This window comes from Nycticebus coucang, chromosome 15 (genome assembly GCF_027406575.1).
Source record: "Nycticebus coucang isolate mNycCou1 chromosome 15, mNycCou1.pri, whole genome shotgun sequence".
NCBI classification, from domain to species: Eukaryota; Metazoa; Chordata; class Mammalia; order Primates; family Lorisidae; genus Nycticebus; species Nycticebus coucang.
Genome location: NC_069794.1, coordinates 69094649 through 69117949, shown reverse-complemented (window position 1 = coordinate 69117949; position 23301 = coordinate 69094649). Strand labels below are relative to the sequence as shown.

The 23301-nt window shown below is 38.1% G+C and overlaps 2 protein-coding genes across 6 annotated transcripts in view; one reads left to right on the top strand and one right to left on the bottom strand.

The window, feature by feature from the left end:
• The window catches only part of RNF17 (ring finger protein 17), a 130696-nt gene extending 108015 nt beyond the window's left edge, over positions 1-22681 (top strand). For both annotated transcript variants that reach the window (XM_053563786.1, XM_053563785.1), the window contains exons 28-35: positions 867-947; positions 3315-3440; positions 5890-5946; positions 8246-8362; positions 9552-9720; positions 13747-13882; positions 17838-18027; positions 20337-22681. In XM_053563786.1, coding sequence (XP_053419761.1) covers positions 867-947; positions 3315-3440; positions 5890-5946; positions 8246-8362; positions 9552-9720; positions 13747-13882; positions 17838-18027; positions 20337-20435 — 975 coding nt within the window. In that variant the 3' untranslated portion in view covers positions 20436-22681. The remainder of the gene's footprint in view (positions 1-866; positions 948-3314; positions 3441-5889; positions 5947-8245; positions 8363-9551; positions 9721-13746; positions 13883-17837; positions 18028-20336) is intronic.
• A 122-nt stretch (positions 22682-22803) lies between these two features.
• CENPJ (centromere protein J) overlaps positions 22804-23301 on the bottom strand; it is a 74373-nt gene continuing 73875 nt past the window's right edge. For all 4 annotated transcript variants that reach the window (XM_053563790.1, XM_053563787.1, XM_053563789.1 and 1 more), the window contains one exon: positions 22804-23149. In XM_053563790.1, the coding sequence (XP_053419765.1) occupies positions 22957-23149 (193 nt within the window). In that variant the 3' untranslated portion in view covers positions 22804-22956. The remainder of the gene's footprint in view (positions 23150-23301) is intronic.

Sequence of the window (23301 nt, the reverse complement as noted above, 5' to 3'; positions counted from 1 at the left end):
AATATTGTTTTTTATTAACAACTTTTTAGAACTATTTAGAATGTAAAATAAAATCTCAGTTGCAACAAAAATAATGATAAAATATTTACAAATAAGTTTAGTTAGACAGCTAAAGGGCCTTTATGAAGAAAACTACAAAATTATACAGAAATATATAAAACATCTGAACAAAAGACAAGCATAATATGTTCATAAATGGAAAAGCATAGATTTGTAAAAATTTAGTTTTCTTCATCAAATGAAATTATAACAGAAATCAGATGAAAGAGTAGCTTACTAATTATCTCTTGCTGCATAACAAATTAAGATTAGTGACCTAAAATGACAATAAACTTTCCTTATCTCATACAATTTCTGTGAGAGATTTCTGCTCAGGGATGGTAGCAACTTAGCTGGATGGTTTTAACAAGGGTCCCTCAGGATTTTACAAGCAAAATGTCCAACAGGATATAGTCACCCAAAGGGTTGACTACGGATGGAAGACCCATTTCTGAAGGCTCACAGTGCTGCTGGCAGGAAGCCTCACTTCCTTGTCATGTCTTCACACAGGAAAATATAATAGTCATTGTTCCTTAATGAGTATATATTGTAGGCTATGTACAAGCATTGCATTGGTCTTAAAAAGTACTAAATGTGATATTTTTAATTAGGTTTATATTTTTAAAACATAAAATGTTTTAAGTGGATACTATTGGAAGAAGCTCAAATTATCCTTTTAAGATCATTTTTATCATATACCCATGATATTCTTTGAAAACTACTTATGTATTTTATGCTATGGCTACTTTTGTCTATCTTAATTTGCTTCCTGATTTGTCTTATTTTATGAAAGTGTAAAAGAATCTGAGTTTATTAATCCCAAATAGGTGGGGAATGTCTGGCAACCAGATGCAATAGAACTTCTTCAGGAGCTGCTTTCAAAGAGAGAGGTGGAAATACACATTATGGTAAATTGTATTTAAAGAATATAGAGCTGGTTTAAATTATTTGCCATAAGATGTTTAATTAACATAATTTGAGGGATTTTGATGATAAGCAATGGTATGTGCATTTTTTTTTCTTTTTTTTGAGACAGAGCCTCAAGCGGTTGTCCAGGTTAGAGTGCTGTGGCATCACAGCTCACAGCAACCTCCAACTCCTGGGCTCAAGCGATTCTCCTGCCTCCACCTCCCAAGTAGCTGGGACTACAGGCGCCTGCCACAACACCTGGCTGTTTTTTTTTTAGTTGCAGCCATCATTGTTGTTTGGCGGGCCTGGGCCAGATTCGAACCTGCCAGCTCAGGTGTATGTGGCTGGCGCCTTAGCCACTTGAGCCACAGGCGCCAAGCCTCTTTTTTTTTTTTTTTTGAGACTGAGTCTCACTATGTCGCCTTTGGTAGCATGCCATGGCGTCACAGGTCACAGCAACCTCAAACTCTTGGGCTTAAGCTATTCTCTTGCCTCAGCCTCCCAAGTAGGTGGGACTACAGGCACCCACCACAACGCCTGGCTATTTTGGTATATGCATTCTTGTGTGAGTGTAAATTATTCACTAACATAAAAGTAGTTACCCGTTTGGTTCCTATCTTTATTTTAAATAAACCGAATTTTGTACAAGTTCCTGAAATTCTCATGACCACATAAGTAACTCAAAAAATTCTTCATTAACAACTTACTTTAATACAAAGTACAGCATTAAATTGTTGGAGGTGTTTATGAATATTGGCGGCAGTGTTTCGGATGGGGCCATATATGTTGCACTATGGTAGATGCAGGTAATTCAGAGAGTCTCTCACAATCCCCATTCTCAAAGACCTTATGCAGTTAGTGAAACAGGACATAAACCTAAAAAATTTGCTCTACAAAGCAACATGCTGAGAGCCAAGTGATTGGTAAAAAGAATTAGTGAGAACTGAGATATTCCTTAGGTAAAAGATGGTAAAGTTATGGCTGGGTAAATGAAGTACACAGAATTCACAGGAAGACATCTTTAGAAATAGTGCATCTGTTTGACTAGAGGAACAGAGGTTTTATGAAGAGTAGTAATGGTATATTGGATTCAGTAGAGGTTAGCAGGGCCGCAGTAGAGGTTTCTGAGCAATCAGGAAATAAGGTCAGTCTGCTATGTTGGAGGACTCTTGAAAGGCACAGACTCACTTAAATAAGAAAGTGGCTTATGTTAGTGCTAAGAGCCCCCTCCCTAGTTACTTGGTCTTGATGGGAGGTCAGTAACTAAGATAGAGATAGAAATGTTTTAGTTTGTCAAAATAGCTTTCTTTACTGCTTAGTTTAATTAATACAGGTAAGAGAGTACTTTGTGATATAGCAAACGCTGCTAGGTTTCTTGGAGCTCACAGATGCAGAGCCCCACAGTTCTGCTCACTGCCCACCTGCCTGAGCTCCTTATTCCTGGCAGGTACGCGGAGAACAGATGCTGTTGAGGGACAGCTGGGTATGAGGCTCTACTCTATTGGTGGGAATCAGAAAATAAAATAAAAACATAAACTGTAGGAATATTAGATAATGATAAGTGCTAGGAAGAAAAAACAGAAGAGGCTGATGGGAAGTTCTGCTTTAAACAGTGTTGGGGAAACGTTCCTGCAAGGTGGCATTTGAGTCAAGATCTTAAAATGGTGAGAGGACAAACCATATAGGTGCTGGAGAAGAGTGCTGAGGGCACAGGCAGGGCACATGGAGCAGAAGCAGCAGAGAGAAGAGTGGGCAGCTCAGTCTGCGGGAGGGGACGCAGACAGAGGCCTGGGCAGCAATGACCACGACTCAGCCAGGAGATGAGTTTGGACAAGGTGGGGCCAGTGGGAATGGAAAGAAATCTTCACAGGTCAACTTAACAGTTATAGATATAGTCATTACCTAATAATTAGGCTTTATTCAGTGTTTTTAAAATGTTATAATGCCTATTTTGGACTCTTAATTTCTTCCCATTCCTGCCATTTTGGATTTTCGTGAAACTTCCATGTTTTCACCTCTGAACACAGCTTCTCTTTCTTCATCTACTTAGTATAAGTTATTGGTATCATCTAAAGATGATGTATATGGATTATATATGGTAAGTTTCTAGTAGTAGTAACTAGAAAACTCTTTAAGTTATAGAGATATAAATATATTTTACATAAACCAAAGTAGTAGAATTACTGCCTCAAAATCTGTTAACAATACCAGGAAGAAAATTATCTGTGAAATGAGTCAGTAGTCAGACTATCTGATAATAATGTGATTATCACAAGGCTAATTTCATATTTGTAGACTATAAAATTTTAGTCATCAAATAGACTTTTAATTTTATAATAATCATCTTATTTATTGAACTTAAATAGGAATTACCAAAAAGTCCATGGGAGAAGTTATCCATTCATCTTTATTTTGGTGGAATGTCACTTTCTTATTTTATGGCACACTATAAATATTGTACTTTTGAACATTCTGAGGAGATACTGAAAGAGGTAAGTGATCTATTGTCTATAAAAATCTGAACTATAGAAAAATAAATTTTGGTTAAAGGTGTCACATTTTGTCTTACACCTAAAGTCAAATAATTTTACATTAATAGAGCTAGAAACTTGTAAATTTTTTTTTAATTTTTTTTAGAGACAGAGTCTCACTTTGTCACCCTTGGTAGAGTGCCGTGGCGGCTCAGCTCACAGCAACCTCCAGCTCTTGGGCTTAGGTGATTCTCTTGCCTCAGCCTCCCGAGTAGCTGGGACTACAGGCACCCGCCACAACGCCCAGCTATTTTTTGTTGCTGTTTGTCTGGAGCAGGGTCCGAACCCACCACCCTTAGTATATGGGGCCGGCGCCCCACTCACTGAGCCACAGGCACCGCCCCAACTTGTAAATTCTTTATTGAGAAAGAACTACACTCTATTATCATGATTTATAAGTGTCCTAAAAAAAACTTTAATTACATTAAGATTCAAATTAATAACCCAGGATCCTATCCCTTCAATCCTAGTGAGGTGCCAATGTTATCCAGTATTGTTTGAATATAGGAATGTATACAGGGTGTTCATAAAGTTCATGTGCAGTTTACATTGTAAACCTATTTTAAATTGCACACAAACTTCATGGACACCCTGTATTATAAAATCTTTATAGATTTCAATGCCAGAAGAGGACTTTCTTCCCAGCTGAAATGTTTTTTTACTTTACATAAAAGCCATATACAACCCACATTTTAAGCTTAGCTTTCATAAATGGTTCACTGCCTGGTACTTCTGTGTTTAATCTTTTTAAAAAGATAATTAGCCTGTTACGGATGTGGTTTCACATTTCAAACTGTTATAAATCTTCTATAAGGATAAGGTATGCAATATAATAACATTTTATATCATAAGGTATTTTTATATCTAGAATTACGTTTACTTGTTAAGGTTTTTGTTTTTAAGACAGTCTCACTCTGTTGCCCCAGACTAGAGTGCAGTGGCATTAGCCTAGCTCACTCCAACGTCATACTCCTGGGCTCAAGCTGTCCTCCTGCCTCAGCCTCCTGAATAGGTGGCTGCCATAACACCCAGCTATTTTTTCTATTTTTAATAGAGATGAGGTCTCACTTTTGCTTAGGTTGGTCTCAAACACCTGAGCTCAAGCAGTGCTCCCATGAGCCACCCATGCGAGGCCTTTGTGTTAGGTTTTTAAATATTCATTTTGGTGATAGTACACAATCACCGACTGTTCTCTTCAATACAGAAAACTGCTTTCTTCTCTCATGTAGAAACTGTGACATTACTTTGCACCTATCATCTTCAACGCCAGCTTTTTCTTTAAAGCAGTGACCTTTGTGTATGTATGTGTGTAAGAAAGGTGTGTCCTTCTTAAACTAGTTTTATAAGGATAACTTAGTTGTACTCTTTACTGTAAACATTTTATAGAAAAAGATAAGAGCTCCCACTCTTAAACAATTAACCATTGACACATGTTAGCATAATTTTGAAGATTCTCTTATTTTCTTTTTTAATAAATAGGGTCTCTGTCACCTGGGCTGGAAGGCAGTGGTCCAGTCATAGTTCATTGTAACTTCAAACTCCTGGGCTCAAGCAGTCCTCTTGCCTCAGCCTCCTGAGTACCTGGGACAATAGACACCCCACACCATACCTCACTAATTTTCTTTTTCTTTTTTTGTAGAGACAGGGTCTCACTGTGTTCTCCAGGCCAGATTTTTGAGAATTCTCTCTTTTTTTTTTTTTTTTTTTAAGAGGAAAAAGGCTTTATTCAGCCAGAGGAGCTACGGCAAATTTAAAAATCTCAAAATGGCTGTGCTCCCCTACTGGCTTGGTCTTTCCCTTTTTATCTCCAGACCAAAAGTTCCAACCCACAGGTACCTTTCTCATTGGCCAGTTGGAATCAAGCTGGAGAAGCTCCTCCAGCGAGAATTCTTTTTTTTTTGTAGAGATAGAGTCTCACTTTTATGGCCCTCGGTAGAGTGCCATGGTCTCACACAGCTCACAGCAACCTCCAACTCCTGGGCTTTAGCGATTCTCTTGCCTCAGCCTCCCAAGTAGCTGGGACCACAGGTGCCCGCCACAACGCCCAGCTATTTTTTGGTTGCAGTTCAGCCAGGGCCGGGTTTGAACCTGCCACCGGTGGTATATGGGGCCGGCGCCTTACTGACTGAGCCACAGGCGCCACCGAGAATTCTTATTGTTGAAAAATTAAGGTAGATGATTACTCAGAACATTAAAGTTGCCTGTATTTAATCTTACATAACTAAATGAATGCCCATAAAGACATATACCCAGTTTTTGTGGGGATGAAATGTGAAAGTACCTTCAAACAGTTTTGTATATTAAAGGGAGTTTTATTCCTACATACTCAATATGGGAGTATATATGATTTACTCATATACTCAATATAATACTATATTACTCATCAATTACTAATAATACTGTATTTTAGAAACCAACAGATTATGATAAAAAGTATGAGGAAGAAGAATGGGAAATAAGATTTGAGGTAAGTAGCAATCCAAATATTTTAGGAACTTTAGGACACTCCATCAATACAAAGGATGAATGCAGGATAGGAAATAAGAGTTTTCTTTCATAACACAGTGAAATTCTTTCATAGAATTCAGATTTTTAAAACTTGCAATTCAGTGGTTTTTAGTATTCAGTGAGTTTTATACTACTATCTAATTCCCCCAAGAAGCTCTAAACCAGCAGCAGTCATTCACCATTTTCCTCTTCCCTGGCTTTATGATGCCCACTTAGTCTTCTGTCCCTGTGGATTTGCCCATTCATCCTGGACATTTCATATAAATGGGACCATATAATATGTGGTTCTTTGTCACAGGCTTTTCATTTAGCATGTTTTGTGTTTTTAAAGTTCATGCATGTGGGTGGCGCCTGTGGCTCAAAGAGGTAGGGCGCCAGTCACATATGCCGGAGGTGGTGGGTTCAAACCCAGCCCAGGCCAGAAACTGCAAAAAAAAAAAAAAAAAAAAGTTCATGCATGTTGTAGTATGTATCAGTACTTGAGTCCTTTTAATTGACAAAAAAAATTGTGTGGATACATTTTGTTTATTCATTCATCTGTTGATGGATACACCACTTTTTGGTGATGGTAACACCAGTCATGTACAGGATTTTATGCAGCCATATGTTTTCCCTGCTTTGGATATAATGTATGTCTAGGAGTGGAATTACTGAGTCTGGTAACTACTTTTAACATTCTAAGGAACTCCAAGACTTTCCCAAAGTAGCTGCATGCACCATTCTGCATTTGTGCTAGCAATGTGTGAGGATCCCTTTTTCTCCCTCTCCTCAGCAGATCACCATGGTGTATCATTGTGGTTTTGATAATACATTTTCCTGATGGTTAACAATGCTAGGCACCTTTTCTTGTGGCTCATTGGCCATTTGTATATTTTCTTTGAAGAAATCTCTTCAAATCCACTGTCCCGTTTATAGTTAGGGTTATTTATCTATTATTGAGTCGTAAGAGTTCTTTATGTCATTTATATACAAGTCTCTTATCAGATATGATTGCAGATATTTTTTTCCCTTCTATGGATTGTCTTTTTACTCTCTCGATATTGTCCTTTTAAGCACCAAAGTTTCTAATTTTCATGAAGTCCAATTTATGTTTTTTCTTTTGTCACTTGTGCTTTTCAGTGCAGGAGGAGTTTTAATGAGCAAAACTTTGTAGTTTACTAGTAGAGTGTCATTCCTGTGAATGGTATTCATGAAAATAATGTGTTCATTGTAGTGCTTATTACTTTAACAAGTTAGTAAAATTCAATAGCAGTCACTTTTTGCTGAATTTCCTATGTTCAAATAATTTTTTTGTTTTCTGTTTTGATTAGCTACTTGTTTGGAAATGTTAAACAGTAACAAATAAACCTACAAATTTGAATATGTTGGTTTTACTTCTTAAGAAATACCATAGTCTTTAAGGATAAGAAGAAAACTTTAAAAATATATTGCTTGTACTGAAGAACATACACCGTGTTTTTTATATGTATTTACTTTTTTTTGTTTGTTTGTTTTTGGCCGGGGCTGGGTTTGAACCCGCTACCTCTGGCATATGGGACCAGCGCCCTACTCCTTGAGCCACAGGCATCGCCCTATGTGTATTTACTTTTTTTTTTTTTTTTTTTTTTTTTTTTTGGCCGGGGCTGGGTTTGAACCCACCACCTCCGGCATATGGGACCAGCGCCCTACCCCTTGAGCCACAGGCGCCGCCCTGTATTTACTTTTAACAACTGCTAGGTGCTGTGATCCTTTTGGGAATCACATAACTTTGTATTTTTCTTTAGCTTTTATAGAGCTTTTTGATAATTTTAACTTAAATCTTACTTTGGCATTTCATATATTATTTTAGTTTTTATTTATTATATTATAGAATGCTTAGTCTTAAAAGAAATACTGCAAAAATGTATAATAAAGGATATGTTCCCTATTCTGCACCTCAAACACCCCAGTCCCACTCATTAGTAGCATTTATATTAACCATTTTTTAACCATTCTTCTGCAATGTTATGTATATGTTTGTAGATATATGTATCTTTGTAAACACTCATGTATTTTTTGCACAAAACACTTTTTTAAACTGGGGGACAAAGGTATATTAAAGATCTTCTTTTGTCATCACATTTTGATCTTACTGCAACAAAATCCTTTTGTGGTAGTATTTAAGAGAGCTTGCTTTCTGCTCATTAAAGTAAATTGGCACCATAATGAATTTTCATAATGTAGCAGATTTTTATAACTGTCATCCTGAAATTTGAATTTATTTGTGTGTGGTGTTTTAGGAATTGCTTTCCTCTGAAACAGAGACTGCTATTTTACCACCATATTTGTCTTCATCTCTACCTCCACCAGAAGAACTGTATGCTGTTCAAGTAAAACATGTTGTCTCACCTAATGAGGTATGTAACCTAAATGACAGTTGTGATCAGAAACATAGCAAGCTTTACTAGTCTTATTTAAACACTAGGATTGACTCTTCACTTCTCCATCTTCCTGATTTTAAGTAATTGAAAATTGTTGACCTCTAGTCTGCCCCTATAATATCCTGTTCAAATATTTGTTCACATTTACAGCAAGTATTTTTTTTTATAGCAAGTATTTCTTTAGCACATACTGGGTTCCCAGTGTTGTATTGCTTCATTCAATGTTATGTTTATGGTGAATATTTAGATTTTTAAGGTGGAACTCTTTCCACTGGTGAAATCTTGAACATTTCACTCCCCTGCCCTCTTCCTGCTTCTCACCCTGCCCTGTGTTCTTCCATGCCACTTCCTCATCATGTCTGTTTGCCCCTTGGAATATAACCCTATGAAGACAATCTGTGTTGTTCATGGACGTATCCCCAGCACCTAGAATAATGCCTGATATGTGTATAGATAACCTCATGAATATTGATTGAATGAATAAGTACACTGAAGAAAATTCAGTGGCGTGTCTTTGGAAGAAATGATAAGTAGCATCAGCAGCTGCTTCAGCCTTTCACACAGTAAGCCATTCTGTTGCAGGCAAGGGGAGGGTCTGTAGTCTGATTTCACAGAGGGCATGGTAGTATACAGCTTTTGCTGTTTTTTATAATTTTTGCATTGGTTATTTTACTGCTGCATAACAAATTACCCCAAACTTACTGGTGTAAAACAAATAAGGGTCAAGAATCTGGAAGCTGCTTCATTAAGTCCTTTAGCTGAGGATCTCTTCTAAGGTTGCAGTCAAGATGTGGGTGGACAGTACAGAATCCACTTCCCAAAGTACTCCCTCAGTGCCATGCCTGTGCCCGGCATCCCTGGCTGTCTGCTCACAGCATGGCTTCAGGGTCCTGGAGCATGCTGTTCCTGGCAGAGCGCCACCAAGACAGAAGCCACGTGTCTCTCACAATCCAGTCTTCAGCAGTCAGGCACCATCACCTCCGTCATGTTCTCTTGATCACAAGATAAGTGTGGAAGAATGTGAGAAGGATATGGAGGAGCAGCAGGAGGTAGTGATTCCTGGGGCTGTCCTTGGAGGCCACCTGGCATAATAATTTTGTCTACATAAATGAATACTAGAAATTACAGAATTTGAAAGTTTTTTCCTTTCCTTCTCCCCACATAGGTATATATTTGCCTTGATTCTGTAGAAAACTATAATCAGTGTAACCAGCACAGGGACACAGATTATAGTGGAGTCAGCTGGGAGTCAGAATCCAAGAGCCTTGATGAAGCACTGCAGAGGTGTAATAAGAATGTGGAGATGTTTCCTCCTCTGACAGATTTTAGAACAGGTATATGTATTACTTTTTGAATGAAATATAATTCTTAATAAAACTTTTAATGGGCTGATGAGTTTGGGCTATTTCTAATGTCAGTCAATATTTTCTGAGGGAAATACTTCACATGCATAATTTCTTTGGCTCCTCAAGATACCAAGTAGAAGTTGGATTTACCAGGTGTAGAACACAAATGTCTTAATGCTATAATTGGGTAAATGAGGTGAAAGCTATGTTGATTAGTAGGATGTACTACTAATTGGATGTAAGCACTCCAATTTGTACAAATAATCAACACATCAAATCCCATAATGGCATAAATGTATTTATGATCTATATACAAATGACTTAATAAAAAAAATGCTTATTTCTTAAAAAAAAATGAAATGGACGACAGCTTCTATAGGTCTATCCACTGAAGTCTTGCTATGTCAAAACACCCTTTAAATTTACACTGTTCAGAAAACACAGTTAATCTATCAGTAAAAAAGATGTTTACTTTTCAAAAAAAAAAAGATACCTAGGGCGGCGCCTGTGGCTCAGTGAGGGCGCCGGCCCCATATGCCGAGGGTGGCAGGTTCAAACCCAGCCCCCGCCAAACTGCAACAAAAAAATAGCCGGGCGTTGTGGTGGGCGCCTGTAGTCCCAGCTGCTCGGGAGGCTGAGGCAAGAGAATCACGTAAGCCCAAGAGTTAGAGGTTGCTGTGAGCCGTGTGACGCCACGGCACTCTACCCCAGGGCGATACAGTGAGACTCTGTCTCTACAAAAAAAAAAAAACATACCTGTTAGGGGTGCCCAAACTCTTTTCCTTTCTGCTGCACTTTGGAAAAAGCAACATTGGGCACACATTAAGTACACAAACACTAACGGACAGTGATTAGCAACAAAGAAGTCCATGCTTCCTTTTTGGACATCTGACACCACAGATAAGCAAAAAAATCCTCATAAAATTACCATGTGGCCCATAGGCCACAGATTGGACACCCCTGTGAGTGTAGATGATTTTATAGATTAAGAGGACTAAGAGAAGTTAGGTGACTCCCCTGACACTCTTTCACTTTCCAAAAATCAGGCTGTGTTAGAGAATTGTATAAAGATGATTTTCTAAGATTGCAGTTTTACCAGTAGCTGAAATTATGAGAGTTGTCATTCAAGACCTTAATGGCAATAATATTAATTATAAGCCATATAAGATGATAATTTTGAAGTGGGAGCTCAAACTATATCCATTTCTGTCAAGTAGGTCAATCTATTCTCATCTTTATTAAATAGGTGTGTGTGATTTTCCTATGAGGAAAATGTTTCTAGTTAATGCAAAATGTGATACATACAGATGTATTTATGCTTGCTGTTTTGTACATATCAGAAGATATTTGAGCAAAAGAAAAAGACACATCAGCTGAAAGTCTTATTGCTTCTGTTAAATGAGATTTTAGTTGGTTGTGGCTTACTTTTAGCTGATAAATACTGTTTGCTTTTATCCTCTGCCTGAAATCTTCTTCCTCCTCCAAACTGTGACAGTTTTGATCTCTGCTTATAGAAGGTCTTCCCTAACCTCCCTAAGGGTTACTTTCTCCCTAAGTAACCTCTCATCTCCACCATTCTCCTCTTACTCTCATGTTACCAGCCAATAAAAGGGTACCTGGCACAAGTAGGTGCTTATAAATATTGAATGAGTGAAAGAATAAACTCAGTATTTGTTTTGTATGCTCAGGTTTATAATCAGGAAGACATGATTCCTTCATTGTGTTCATATCTCAAGGGAAATCACACAATCTGCAAGTGATAATTCATGGAGCTGTACATAGTTATGTATTTTTTATGTAGGTATTTTATACTTCAATAAAAATTTTTAAGTATGCATGTATAGTCAGATTAATTCAAAGGCCTGTTAAATAGGTACATTTGAAGAAAGAATTTATATTTAAGGGGTGGTTTTGTGGATTAAAATAAGATGACAGTAGGTTTTTTGTTTTAAAGTTTTATTTGGGGAGATGAAACTTAAGTTTTTAAGGCTAGAAATGGTAAAAGTTAGAAGGGATTGTTTAAGTGATTCAATTATTTACTATGCAGAATAGCTCTGCTAGATGAGATTATTTACTGTTCTACAGATGACTATATATGCAAGAAATTGTTTATAAATCTCTGATAAAATCATTTGAAATAAAAATCTGGGTACATTAGTCATTTAGTGTTTCAGTGCTGCTTACCCAAACTTGATTCCTCCTTGTGAAATTGTATCAAAGAAAACATGAAAACATAAGGGAGGAAGTAGAGCAAGAGAGGCACGTGCCTTCTACTCTGAAATCTAAACATGTATGGAGAAAAGGGAAGGATATGCTATACTGATTTTTCCAGTTTTACTCAAACCTAGTCACATTAGCACAGTTTTTACTGAACACATATTTGTGCCAGGTACCATGTTAATAATACAAATGACAGTTCTCCACTCAAGAACCGGTGGTCTAGCAGAGAAGAGAAATGTCAACAAAGCACAATACGAAAAGAACAGCTCGTATTAAAGGAGTAGGTATGATGCCATGGGATCACAGAGAAAGCCGTGATAAGTAGTTACTAATCAGGGATTTATAAAAATTATGTTGTAGCTGAGCTTTGAAAAGAGGTGTTTATTGCTACTCGGGAGGCTGAGGCAAGAGAATCGCTTAAGCCCAGGAGTTGGAGGTTGCTGTGAGCTGTGTGAGGCCACGGCACTCTACCGAGGGCCATAAAGTGAGACTGTCTCTACAAAAAAAAAAAAAAAGAAAAGAGGTGTTTATTGTAAAAAAGGCTCAGGGGAACATTCTAGATGTGGGGGGAAGCCATGAGCTAAAATGTATTAAGTAATTCTATTTAGGTAAATCATTGAGGAGATATGGTAGGAACTATATAGGAGAACAAAGAACTAGCCTGTAATTGCAATACGGAGCACTTGATAATCACAGGCAGTTAATATGCCATTGAAGAATAGTAAATGAGAGCAAGGTAATTGGATTTAAAAAATTAATCCTAGTGGTCTTAAAGAGAATGGATTGGGGAGGATAGATTTGAAGCCAGGAACAGCAGAAAAAACATATTATCCCTAAACCAAAAGTGATTAGGGGAGGGTAAGAAGTGGGACAATGGTAAGATGAGCTAAGTCCCAGGGAGTAAAACTAGGAACTCAAGATAGATATGCCTTTCTTTGAAGCTTAATTCTTACAAATTAGTGGAGAAAAATGTATAAAAGAGAAGCTAACACAGGCTAACAGTTCAGTGTTTAATTCTGGATGATGGACATATATAAGGTATATAAGGTTGTTAAATGTTCTTTGTACTTTTTGTATAAAAAACATTTCTGATACATGGTATCAGTGTACATTTATGGGGTACATGTGACATTTTATTACATGCATAGAATGTGTAATCATTAAGTCAGGGTATTTGGACTATCCATCCCTTCAAACATTTATCATTTTTATGCATGTTGGGAACATCTCAAGTCCTCTTTTCTAGCTATTTTGAAATAGACAATATGTTGTCAGCTGTAGTCACCCTACTGTCCTGTCGAATATTAGAACATGTTTCTCCTGTCTAATTATGTTTGTGCCCACCTTTCTTCATCTCCTGCTCCCAACATACACCCCCATCCCAGCCTCTAGGAACCAGCAATCTACTCAATACCTCCATGAAATCTACTTTCTTAGATTTCACATATGAGTGAAACATGAGTGAGAACATGCAATGTTTGTCTTTCTATGCCTGGCTCATTTCACTTAATGTAGTAACTTACAGTTCCATCTATGTTGGCCACAGATGACATTATTTCATTCTTTTTTATGGCTCAGGGGCATTCCATTCTGTATGTGTACAACATTTTCTTTATGCAGTCCTCTACTGATAGACACTTGGGCTAATTTCAGATCTTTGCTGTTGTGATTAGTGCTGCAATGCTGGCAGTACAGATATCCCTTTGTAATATTGATTTCCTTTTCTTAGGATTAAAAAAAACATTTTTAAGAAAATATAAGGCAATGTTTTTTCCCTTTTTTCTGTCTTTCCAGAAATGCCTTGCCTTGCAGAATATGATGATGGCTTATGGTATAGAGCAAAGATTGTTTCCATTAAAGAATTTAATCCTTTAACTGTTCTAGTACAGTTTGTTGATTATGGGTCAACTGAAAAGCTGACAGTAAACAGGTAAAAAGTAAAGTCAACTTAGTTGAATTAGTACTTGGTTTTGTTTTTGGAGGAGGAGTTTTTTTGGTAGTTCTTTTTGGGGAGGATTTTGTCTCTTTTAAAAGAAAAATCTTGGCAGGTGGTGCCTGTGGCTCTAGCAGTAGGGCCCTGGCTCAGAGGTGGTGGGTTCAAACCCAGCCCTGGCAAAAAAGAAAAATCTTGGCTTGGAGCCCGTAGCACAGTAGTTTCGGTGCCAGCCACATACACAGAGGCTGGCAGGTTCAAACCTGGCCCAGGCCAGCTAAAACAACAATGATAACTGCAACAAAAAATAGCCAGGCATTGTGGCAGGTGCGTGTAGTCCCAGCTACTTGGGAGGCTGAGGCAAGAGAATCTCTTAAGCCCAAGAGTTGGAGGTTGCTGTGAGCTGTGACACCACAGCACTCTACTCTGTCTCAAAAAAAAAAAAAAAAGAAAGAAAGAAAAGTCTCTTAAAGCTGTTTATAAGGAATTTGCAATCCAGACTTTCACTGTTAAAATGTATAAATTTTACCATTTTAGCTATTTTTATGTATGCAATAGACATTAAATACCAGTCACATTATACAGTTAACACTACATTTCATTTCCAGAACTTTTTTTGTCATTCTAGACAGAAACTTTGCACTCATTAAACAATAGCATCCTAGTTCATTTTCTCCCAGTCCCTGGCAACCTGTAGTCTACTTCCTAGCTCAGTGAATCTGCCTAGTCTAGGCACCTCATATAAGGAAAATCATATATTTGTCCTTTTGTGTCTGGCCTATTTCACTTAGCATAATGTTTTTCAGAGTCATTTATGTTATAGCATGGGTCAGAATTTCCTTCCTTCTTATGACTGAATAATATTCCGTTACAACCAGGCTCAGTGGCTCATACCTGTATTCCTAGCACTCTGGGCGGCTGAGGCAAGTGTATCACTTGAGCTCATGAGTTTGAGACCAGCCTGAACCAGAGCGAGACTCCATCTCTAAAAATAGCCAGGTGTGGTGGTGGGTGCCTGTAATCCTAGCTACTCAGGAGGCTGAGGCAAGAAAATCGCTTAAGCCCAAGAGTTTGATGTTGCAGTGAGCTGTGATGGCACAGCACTCTACCCAGGGCATCAAAGTGAGACTCTGTCTCAAAAAAGAATAATAATAATAATAATATTCCATTATATGTATGAAGTCTTCAAAAAGTTCATGGAAAATGCATATCACAAAAAAGTGCAGGTTATTTCAGTTTTTTGCACCAAACTAAAAACACATCTCCTAAAACATACTTAAAAAATAAACTTCTATTGAGTTGTCACAACGTATGTGAGGAGGATCTAGTTTGAGGCACTGTGATAGCAGTTTGAAAAGAACAAGATGAATTCTTTAAAAATCTAAGCAAAACCAAACATCAAATTTATAGTGAAGCTTGAGTGAAAGAATGGTGAAATTAGGGCAGTGCCTGTGGCTCAAAGGAGTAGGGCGCCGGCCCCGTAGGCCGGAGGTGGCAGGTTCAAAAACCCAGCCCTGGCCAAAAAAAAAAAAAAGAATGGTGAAATTATTAATGCTTTACAAAAAGTTTACAGGATCTTGGGCGGCGCCTGTGGCTCAGTGAGTAGGGCGCCGGCCCCATATGCCGAGGGTGGCGGGTTCAAACCCAGCCCCGGCCAAACTGCAACCAAAAAATAGCCGGGCATTGTGGCGGGCGCCTGTAGTCCCAGCTGCTCGGGAGGCTGAGGCAAGAGAATCGCGTAAGCCCAAGAGTTAGAGGTTGCTGTGAGCCGTGTGACGCCATGGCACTCTACCCGAGGGCGGTACAGTGAGACTCTGTCTCTACAAAAAAAAAAAAAAAAAAAGTTTACAGGACCATGCCCCAAAGAAATCAGCAGTTTATACAGGGATAGCTCATTTTAGGAAGGGATAAGATAATTTTGAAGATGAAGCCCACAGCAGCAGACCATCCATATCAATTTGTGAGAAAAAAAATTAAACGTGTTTTTATCTAATTTAATAGGACCAACAATTAACAGCAGATACAACAGCAAACACCACATGTATCTCAATTGGTTCAGCTTACACAATTCTGACTAAAAAATTAAAGTTGAGCAAACTTTCCACTTGATAGGTCCCAAAACCGTTGCATCCAGATTAGCTGCAGGCAAGAGCAGAGTTTTCAATGGAATTTTTTTTTTCTTTTTTTAATTACTGGGGATTCATTGAGGGTACAAGAAACCACTTTACCTAACAAATGATTGCATTTAACAAATGATTGCATTTGTTAGGTAAAGTCCCTCTTAGAATCATATCTAAATTTTAAACAAGATCCTGAAGCACTTCTTTGAAGAATTTTAACAGGAGATGAACATGGCTTTCCCAGTATGATCCTGAAGACAAAGTCCAATCAAAGCAATGACTACCAAGAAGTAGACATGTTTTAGTCAAAGTAAATATGAACTGGTCAAGAGAAAGGTTATGGCAAGAAGTTGTTGGGATGCTCATGGCATTTTGCTTGTTGACTTTCTGGAGGGTCAAAGAATGAATGATATGTGTAACATCTGCTTACCATGAGAGTGTTTTGAAAAAGCTGAAAAACATACCAGAAAGTCCTCCTCCACCACAACTGTGTTCCTGCTCATTCCTCATAAAACAAGGGCAATTTTGCAAATATTTCAAAATGGGAAATCATTATGCATCCACATGTACCTTACACTTTACAGTCCTGATTTGGCTTCTTCTGACTTGTTTTTGTTTACTAATATTACAAAGTCTTTAAAGTGCACCCATTTTTTGTCAATTAAGAAAAGACCACACTGACATGACTAAATTCCCAGGCCCTCGATTCTTAAGGGTATTGGCTAGTATCATTGCTTTTACAGAAGTGTCTTGAATTTGGTGGATCTTATGTTGAGAAATAGTTTATATTTTTATTTTCATGTGGCTCAAGGAGTGGGGCGCCAGTCCCATATGCCGGAGGTGGTGGGTTCGAACCTAGCCCCGGCCAAAAACCAAAAAAAAAAAAAAAAAAATTTTTCATTTTTTCCATGAATTTTTTCAAGTCCCTTCATTTAGTACATACTACATGTTAATTATCCCTTCACTGGTAGATTGACACTTGGGTTGCTTCTTCTTTTTTGCTATTGTGAATATGAACTAATACTTCTTCAGGTCCCTGCTTTTAATTATTTTAGGTATATACCCAAAACTGGAATTGCTGGATCGTATACTAATTCTGTGCTTCATTTTCTTTAAGGAACCACCATGCTGTTTTTCACAGCAGCTCTACCATTTCATATTACCACCAATAGCAACCAAAGATTCCAATCTCTCCACATCCTCACCAATACTCTTTTCCTTTTTCTCAGAGACAGAGTCTCACTTTGTTGGCCTTGCTAGAGTGCCATGGTGTAACAGCTCACAACAACCTCCAACTCCTGGGCTTACGCGATTCTCTTGCCTCAGCCTCCTGAATAGCTGGGACCACATGCTCCCGCCACAACACCCTGCTATTTCTTATTGCAGTTTGGCCGGGGCCGGATTTGAACCCACCACCCTTGGTATATGGGGCCGGTGCCCTACTCACTGAGCCAAGGCGCCCACCTCTTTTCTTTTAATAGTAACCATCCTAATGGGTGTCAGGTAGTATCTTATTGTAGATTTTATTTGCATTGTGATGTTGAGCATCTTTTCATGTTCTTACTGGGCATTTATATATCTTCTTTGAAGAAATATCTACTTTTAATAGCATTTTCTCCATTCTCTGTTGTGTACACAAAAGTTTTACATTTTGATGAAGTCCATTTTATCTGATTTTTCTTTTGTTTCCTGTGCTTTTGGTGTCATAACCAAATTCATTCCAAAATCCAGTATTATTAGGCTCTTCCCATTTTCTTCTAAGACTTTTATAATAAGTTTTAGCTATAATTTTAATTGTGACATAAACATTTTAAGAATTTCTTTTGTTACAGACTGCGTCAAATTCCTCTTCATCTCATGCAGTATCCAGCCCGAGCTGTAAAGGTTCTCTTGGCAGGGTTTAAACCTCCCCTAAAAGATTCAGCAAAGACAAGAATACCATATTGTCCCGAATGGAGCATGGAGGCATTGTGGGCTATGATAGACTGTCTTCAAGGAAAGCAACTTTATGCTTCTTCCATGGTAAATGTCTTAATTAGCCAAAATTATTTTAAAGCTATTTCTATGGTCTCTGTTAAGTTTTGTAAAGTGCTTTGTTTGCAACTGTACCTACAAAAAATTAAAGCAAAGCATATAAACTCTATGAGATGAATTTTACGGCTTATTAAATAAGGCTTGGCCGAGCATACTGGCTGGTGCCTGTAATCCTAGCAATTTGGAAGGCCAAGGAGGGTGGATTGCTTGAATTTAGGAGTTCCAGATCAGCCTGAGCAAGAGCGAGACCTGGCTGTACTAAAAATAGAAAAATTTTCCAGGCATTGTGGCAGGCACCTGTAGTCCCAGCTACTCAGGAGGCTGAGGCAAGAGAATCGCTTGAGCCCAAGAGTTTAAGGTTACTGTGAGCTATGATGTCATAGCACTCTACTGAGGGCAACAAAGTGAAACTGTCTCAAAAAAAAAAAAAAAAAAAGATATATTAAGGTCTTGGTTTAACAAATTTTTTTAGTACCCTACAGTGACATAAAATATCACTGATGTAATTATTGACTCAAGTAACAGAGGTATAGGTAAATTTCAGGATTTGGGGAGTGCAAGAATGAGTGACTATTTACATGCGGAGAGTTCAGTAAAGGATGTTTAAGCTCTTTCCTGGAGGCACTCAAGTACAGGAAAGAGACTGCATCCTAAGAGTGGGAAAGAACAGGAATCTGATCATCATAGATCATAGCAAGGCTTGAATTGGCTGGGCACAGTGGCTCATGCCTGTAATCCTAGCACTTTGGGAGGCTGAGGCAGGTGTGGATTGCCTAATTTCACAAGTTCAAGACCAGCCTGAGCTAGAGGAAGACCCCCGTCTCTAAAAAAAAAAAAAATGGGTGTGGTGGGTGCCTGTAATCCCAGCTCCCAGCTACTTGGGGAGCTGAGGCAAGAAAATTGCTTGAGCCCAGGAGTCTGAGGTTGCTGTGAGTTATGATGCCATAGCACTCTACTGAAGGTGACAAAGCAAGACTCCGTCTCAAGAAAAAAAAAAAAGGCTTGACTGATACTAATTGTACTAATCTTGTAATCATACTAATTTTAAATTGTTTCATGTAGTTGAACCCATACCAGAGGGTCAAATAAGTAGGCTGAGTTCTACGAAGGGGGAAAATTTTTCAAAACGTTAAATTAGAAATTCCAGACTGCTTAATATAAATATCCTAATCACAGAAGAATAGCTCATAGGCAGAATCTTGCCCACACCATGTTTTATTTAGTGTATAGTGTTGTTAAATTTGAAATTTTGCCCCAAAAGCCTGTATTTCTGGTTTCTGATTAAATATAAATCCAGGAATCCTATATCTGCCCCTGGAAGCGACAGTCATCTGCATGGGTAGCAACAGCCCTACAGATGGGGCCACACCTTCACACCAGCCAGGCCTCACCACCAGAGTGCAACCCAACTCCTTTCCATCTTTGCAGCACTTGCCTGGTCCTGTGATTTTGGGATTCCTGACATACTGACTATGCCTATGACAAAAATGAACTCATAATGAAACAGTGCTGTTAGTAGGAAGTGCTTTTTGAAAACCTCAGCATGTTTCATGCTATTATATGTACAGAGCAATGTGAATAGCATATGAGAGGTTTCTCCCAAGAAAAGGGAAAATACAGACAGGGCAAGTATTTCTTATAGATACATATTTCTTCACCTCTGAGTAACATTCAAAACTTGGTCAGTACATTAGGGTTCTCCAGAGAATCAGAACCAATAGGATAAATGAGAGGATTTATTAAGGGAATTGGTCACCTGAATACACAGGCAAAGTACCATGATAGGCCATCCTATCCATAGGCCCATTGGAGATGAACAGTCCACGGAGGCTTCAGAATTGGGGAAGTAGACAAGCTGTCCCTATACCAGGGCCCAAGAGCCCGTGGGAGGCTACTGGTGCAAGTCCTACAGTTCAAAAACTGAAGAACATGGAATCTAATGTCCAAGGGTAGGAGGAGAAAAGGCATCCCACTCTGGGAGGAAGAGAAAGCAGAGAGAATGCCCCCTCTTTCTACCTGTGTGCCCCAGCCACCCCCATCCTGTCCCTACTGAGGCAGGTCTTCCTCTTCTGGTCCAGTGACTCAATGTGAGTCTCTTAGATACACCCTCACATACTCACCAAGGAGCAGTGCCTTCCAGACATTGGGACATCCCTCAGTCCAGCCAGTTGACACTTAAAATTAACCATCACAGTCAGTTTATGCATAAACATCTACTGTGTGGAATGCAAATGGACTTGGAAAAGGCAGCAAAGACATTACTGTGTTCTCTTTACAATTGTATTTTTTAATTTTAGGCTCAGGCACCAGAACAAATAGTGACATTATATGAAGATGAGCAGTACCCAGTTCATATGTCCTTAGTAGAAGTGGGGCTCGCAGACGCAGATGAATGATGTAAGTTCTCCTTCCCCTCAGAGTCAGCATAAGGCATGGGAATAACACAGTAAAGATTAATGCCAAATTGGTCTTAAAGCACCCTTGGGTTCCCCTCGACTTCTCAAAGGAATGATAACAAAGCTCAATAAGAATCTCTCTTCCAGATTTCTTCATAGGCCCCTCTCACCTGTTAAACACCCATGTGAATAAGGCCCCATATATATGATGTTTGGGATGACCCTTGTGACTCCTAGTACCAGACAGGGGTGAGAGAGAGTGGGCACCATGATGTGTGCACATGAATGTTTGGTGTGCACCTAGAACTATCGAACAGTGTACTCATAACAAGTTATTAAAATACTTGGGTAACCAGCTAACTTTTTTATCTTACCCATAACAAGAGATTAAACAACGAGATCTGAACATTAACATTCAGCAAAGGTTTAAAATAAAATATTTTGTTTTTCAGGTGCACAGTACAGAGCATACGTAGCAGCCCAGAAGGAAGTTTTGTTGTATTTAGACCATTTGGGGATTACTTTTCCTGACTTGTTCTGCAATAGTGCTCCTATCCCCACGCCAATCCACCCCTACCTGGCTTATTCTTACATGTTGAACCACTAGAAAGTGTGTGGAAGAAATCAGAAAGAACAGTTAATAAAAATTTGCTTTCAAACATTTGCTTATTTTAATTTCAAAATTAGACACATGAAAAAGTTTGTTTCTTTTATAACTAATGATTCAGTTTAAGAACTAAACTATCAGTACAATTGAAGCCTCCTGTATTGCCTTCACTGCAGGAGCCTTCAATGCATCTCCCCTCTCATGTGGAGATGAGCAGTCCTATTGTGATTTGGTGATTATCATTCTTATAGGTTTTTATAATTTTATTCTATGAATGTATCCATAAATAAGATATAGTCTTGCTCTGTATATTTTTAAATGTATGTGGTATCACACAATTGTCTTATTTTCTCACTATCTGCACCATGTATCCATGTTGGTACATACAGCTTTATCTTATTTTCACTGCTACATCCACATGCTAATTTATTGTTAGATATTTAGTTTACCAGTTTTTTTGCAATTACAAATCTTCTGTAAGACCCTTGGGTACATGTGAGAGGTTTTCTAGTACATACATATAGTAGTGGAATTGGCAGGGTCATGGGGTAATTGCGTTGTAAAAAGCAACTCTTCCAATTTACTTCACTACCAATTGCCTGAATTCTTGCCTACACTTGGGTGTAGCCAGACCTTTATTTGCCCATTTCTTACTACGATACTAGTAAGAAAAGTTATCTCAATGTTTTAATGTGCTTGCTGGCTTGTTAGTGAACATTCTCAGCATGTTGTACTTTGTTTATTGATTGTTCATATCCTTTGTCTTCTAGTGAGTTGCTTGCATTTTCCTATTGATTTGTAGAAAAGGGATTGGTTAATAATCCTTTGTCAGGTATATGACATGTCAGGCATGTCTTTTCCCTTTTATGCTGTATCTTTTGACAAACTTTTCTCTCATTTATCAACTTTTTCCGTTAAAGTTTGTGCTTTTTGTGTCTCATTTAAAAATCCTTCCCCCCCCCCACGAGGTTATATATTTAAATCCATTATTTCCTTAGAAAAGTTTTAAAGTTTGTTCATATTCAGTCATCAAATCACCTGGATTTGATACATTTTGGGTTTTTTTTACATTTTCAACATTGGTATATTTGCACAGGTAAAGTCTCACCTAATTATTACACAAATTTACAAACAGGTGACCCACCCTTCCTTCAGTGGACACCATTTTTGAAAAGTTGTAAACCAACCTTGTTATATAATTGCTTTCTTTTCACTATGATTACTACCTATTATACTATTTGACTTATTTGTATTCATTCATTGCTATAATCAGCAAAACTCTGTAATAGGTAAAATGCTCAAATTTTGGTGCTAATTGAACACAGTGAGCTGGAGAGCTTCCTTTACTTCTTAAGCCTGCTTTCTATGCAGGTCTCTCCATGGCTGATGTGCCTGTGGGACATCTGTGTGATGTACTTCCTGTACTACATTTTGTTTGAAATAGTGTCTCACTCTGTCACTTGAGCTAGAGGGTAGTGGATTCATCATAGCTCACTGTAGCCTCCAACTCCTGGGCTCAAGCCATTCCCCTCTCTCCACCCAGCCTCCTAAAAGTGATAGGGTTTCAGGCACAGACACCATGCCTGGCCCTTCTTGGTTTTTAATTATTCTTCAACCAATAAAAGCACTCACTAAAGAGCTGTACACAGTTTGTAACCAAGCAGTAATACTTTCATTAGCCTTAAACTGTAGAAAGACATGGTGGGTGGATTATAAACAAAAGCTGTCTTTGTTGTATTTCAAAGAATATAAAAATGAAGATGCTACAGGGTAAACTTTTATTTTAGAACCCAAACAATCTATTCCACTTGTACACACAGACACTCTATATAAATTAGAGAATCTGCAAGAAATGTACATTTTTAAACAAGAAAATCAGTTAGTGTTATTTCATGATTAGTCACACAAGAATGGTTAGAATTCTGTGTCCATTAGAACATTACCATCTTTGTCCTTAACTCTTATTCTACCAGATATATACTTTGTTTCTTGATGACCATTTGCATATACAGTTTTAACCGTGCCATCTGGATATTCCCGTCTCTTGAACTGGGAAGTATGTAGTTCTCTTTGGCCATTATTAAACTCTATGATTTTGTTGCCATCCCTGTAAAATTTAAAATAGAATTTCTTTAAAAATTAGGAAGTATACAACAGGAAAATTATTTTAAAGTAGACTCGATTCTGACTTTTTTTTAGAGACATACTTTGTTCTTTTTCCCTATACAATTGCAGATTCTTCCTACAATGTTTCTGATA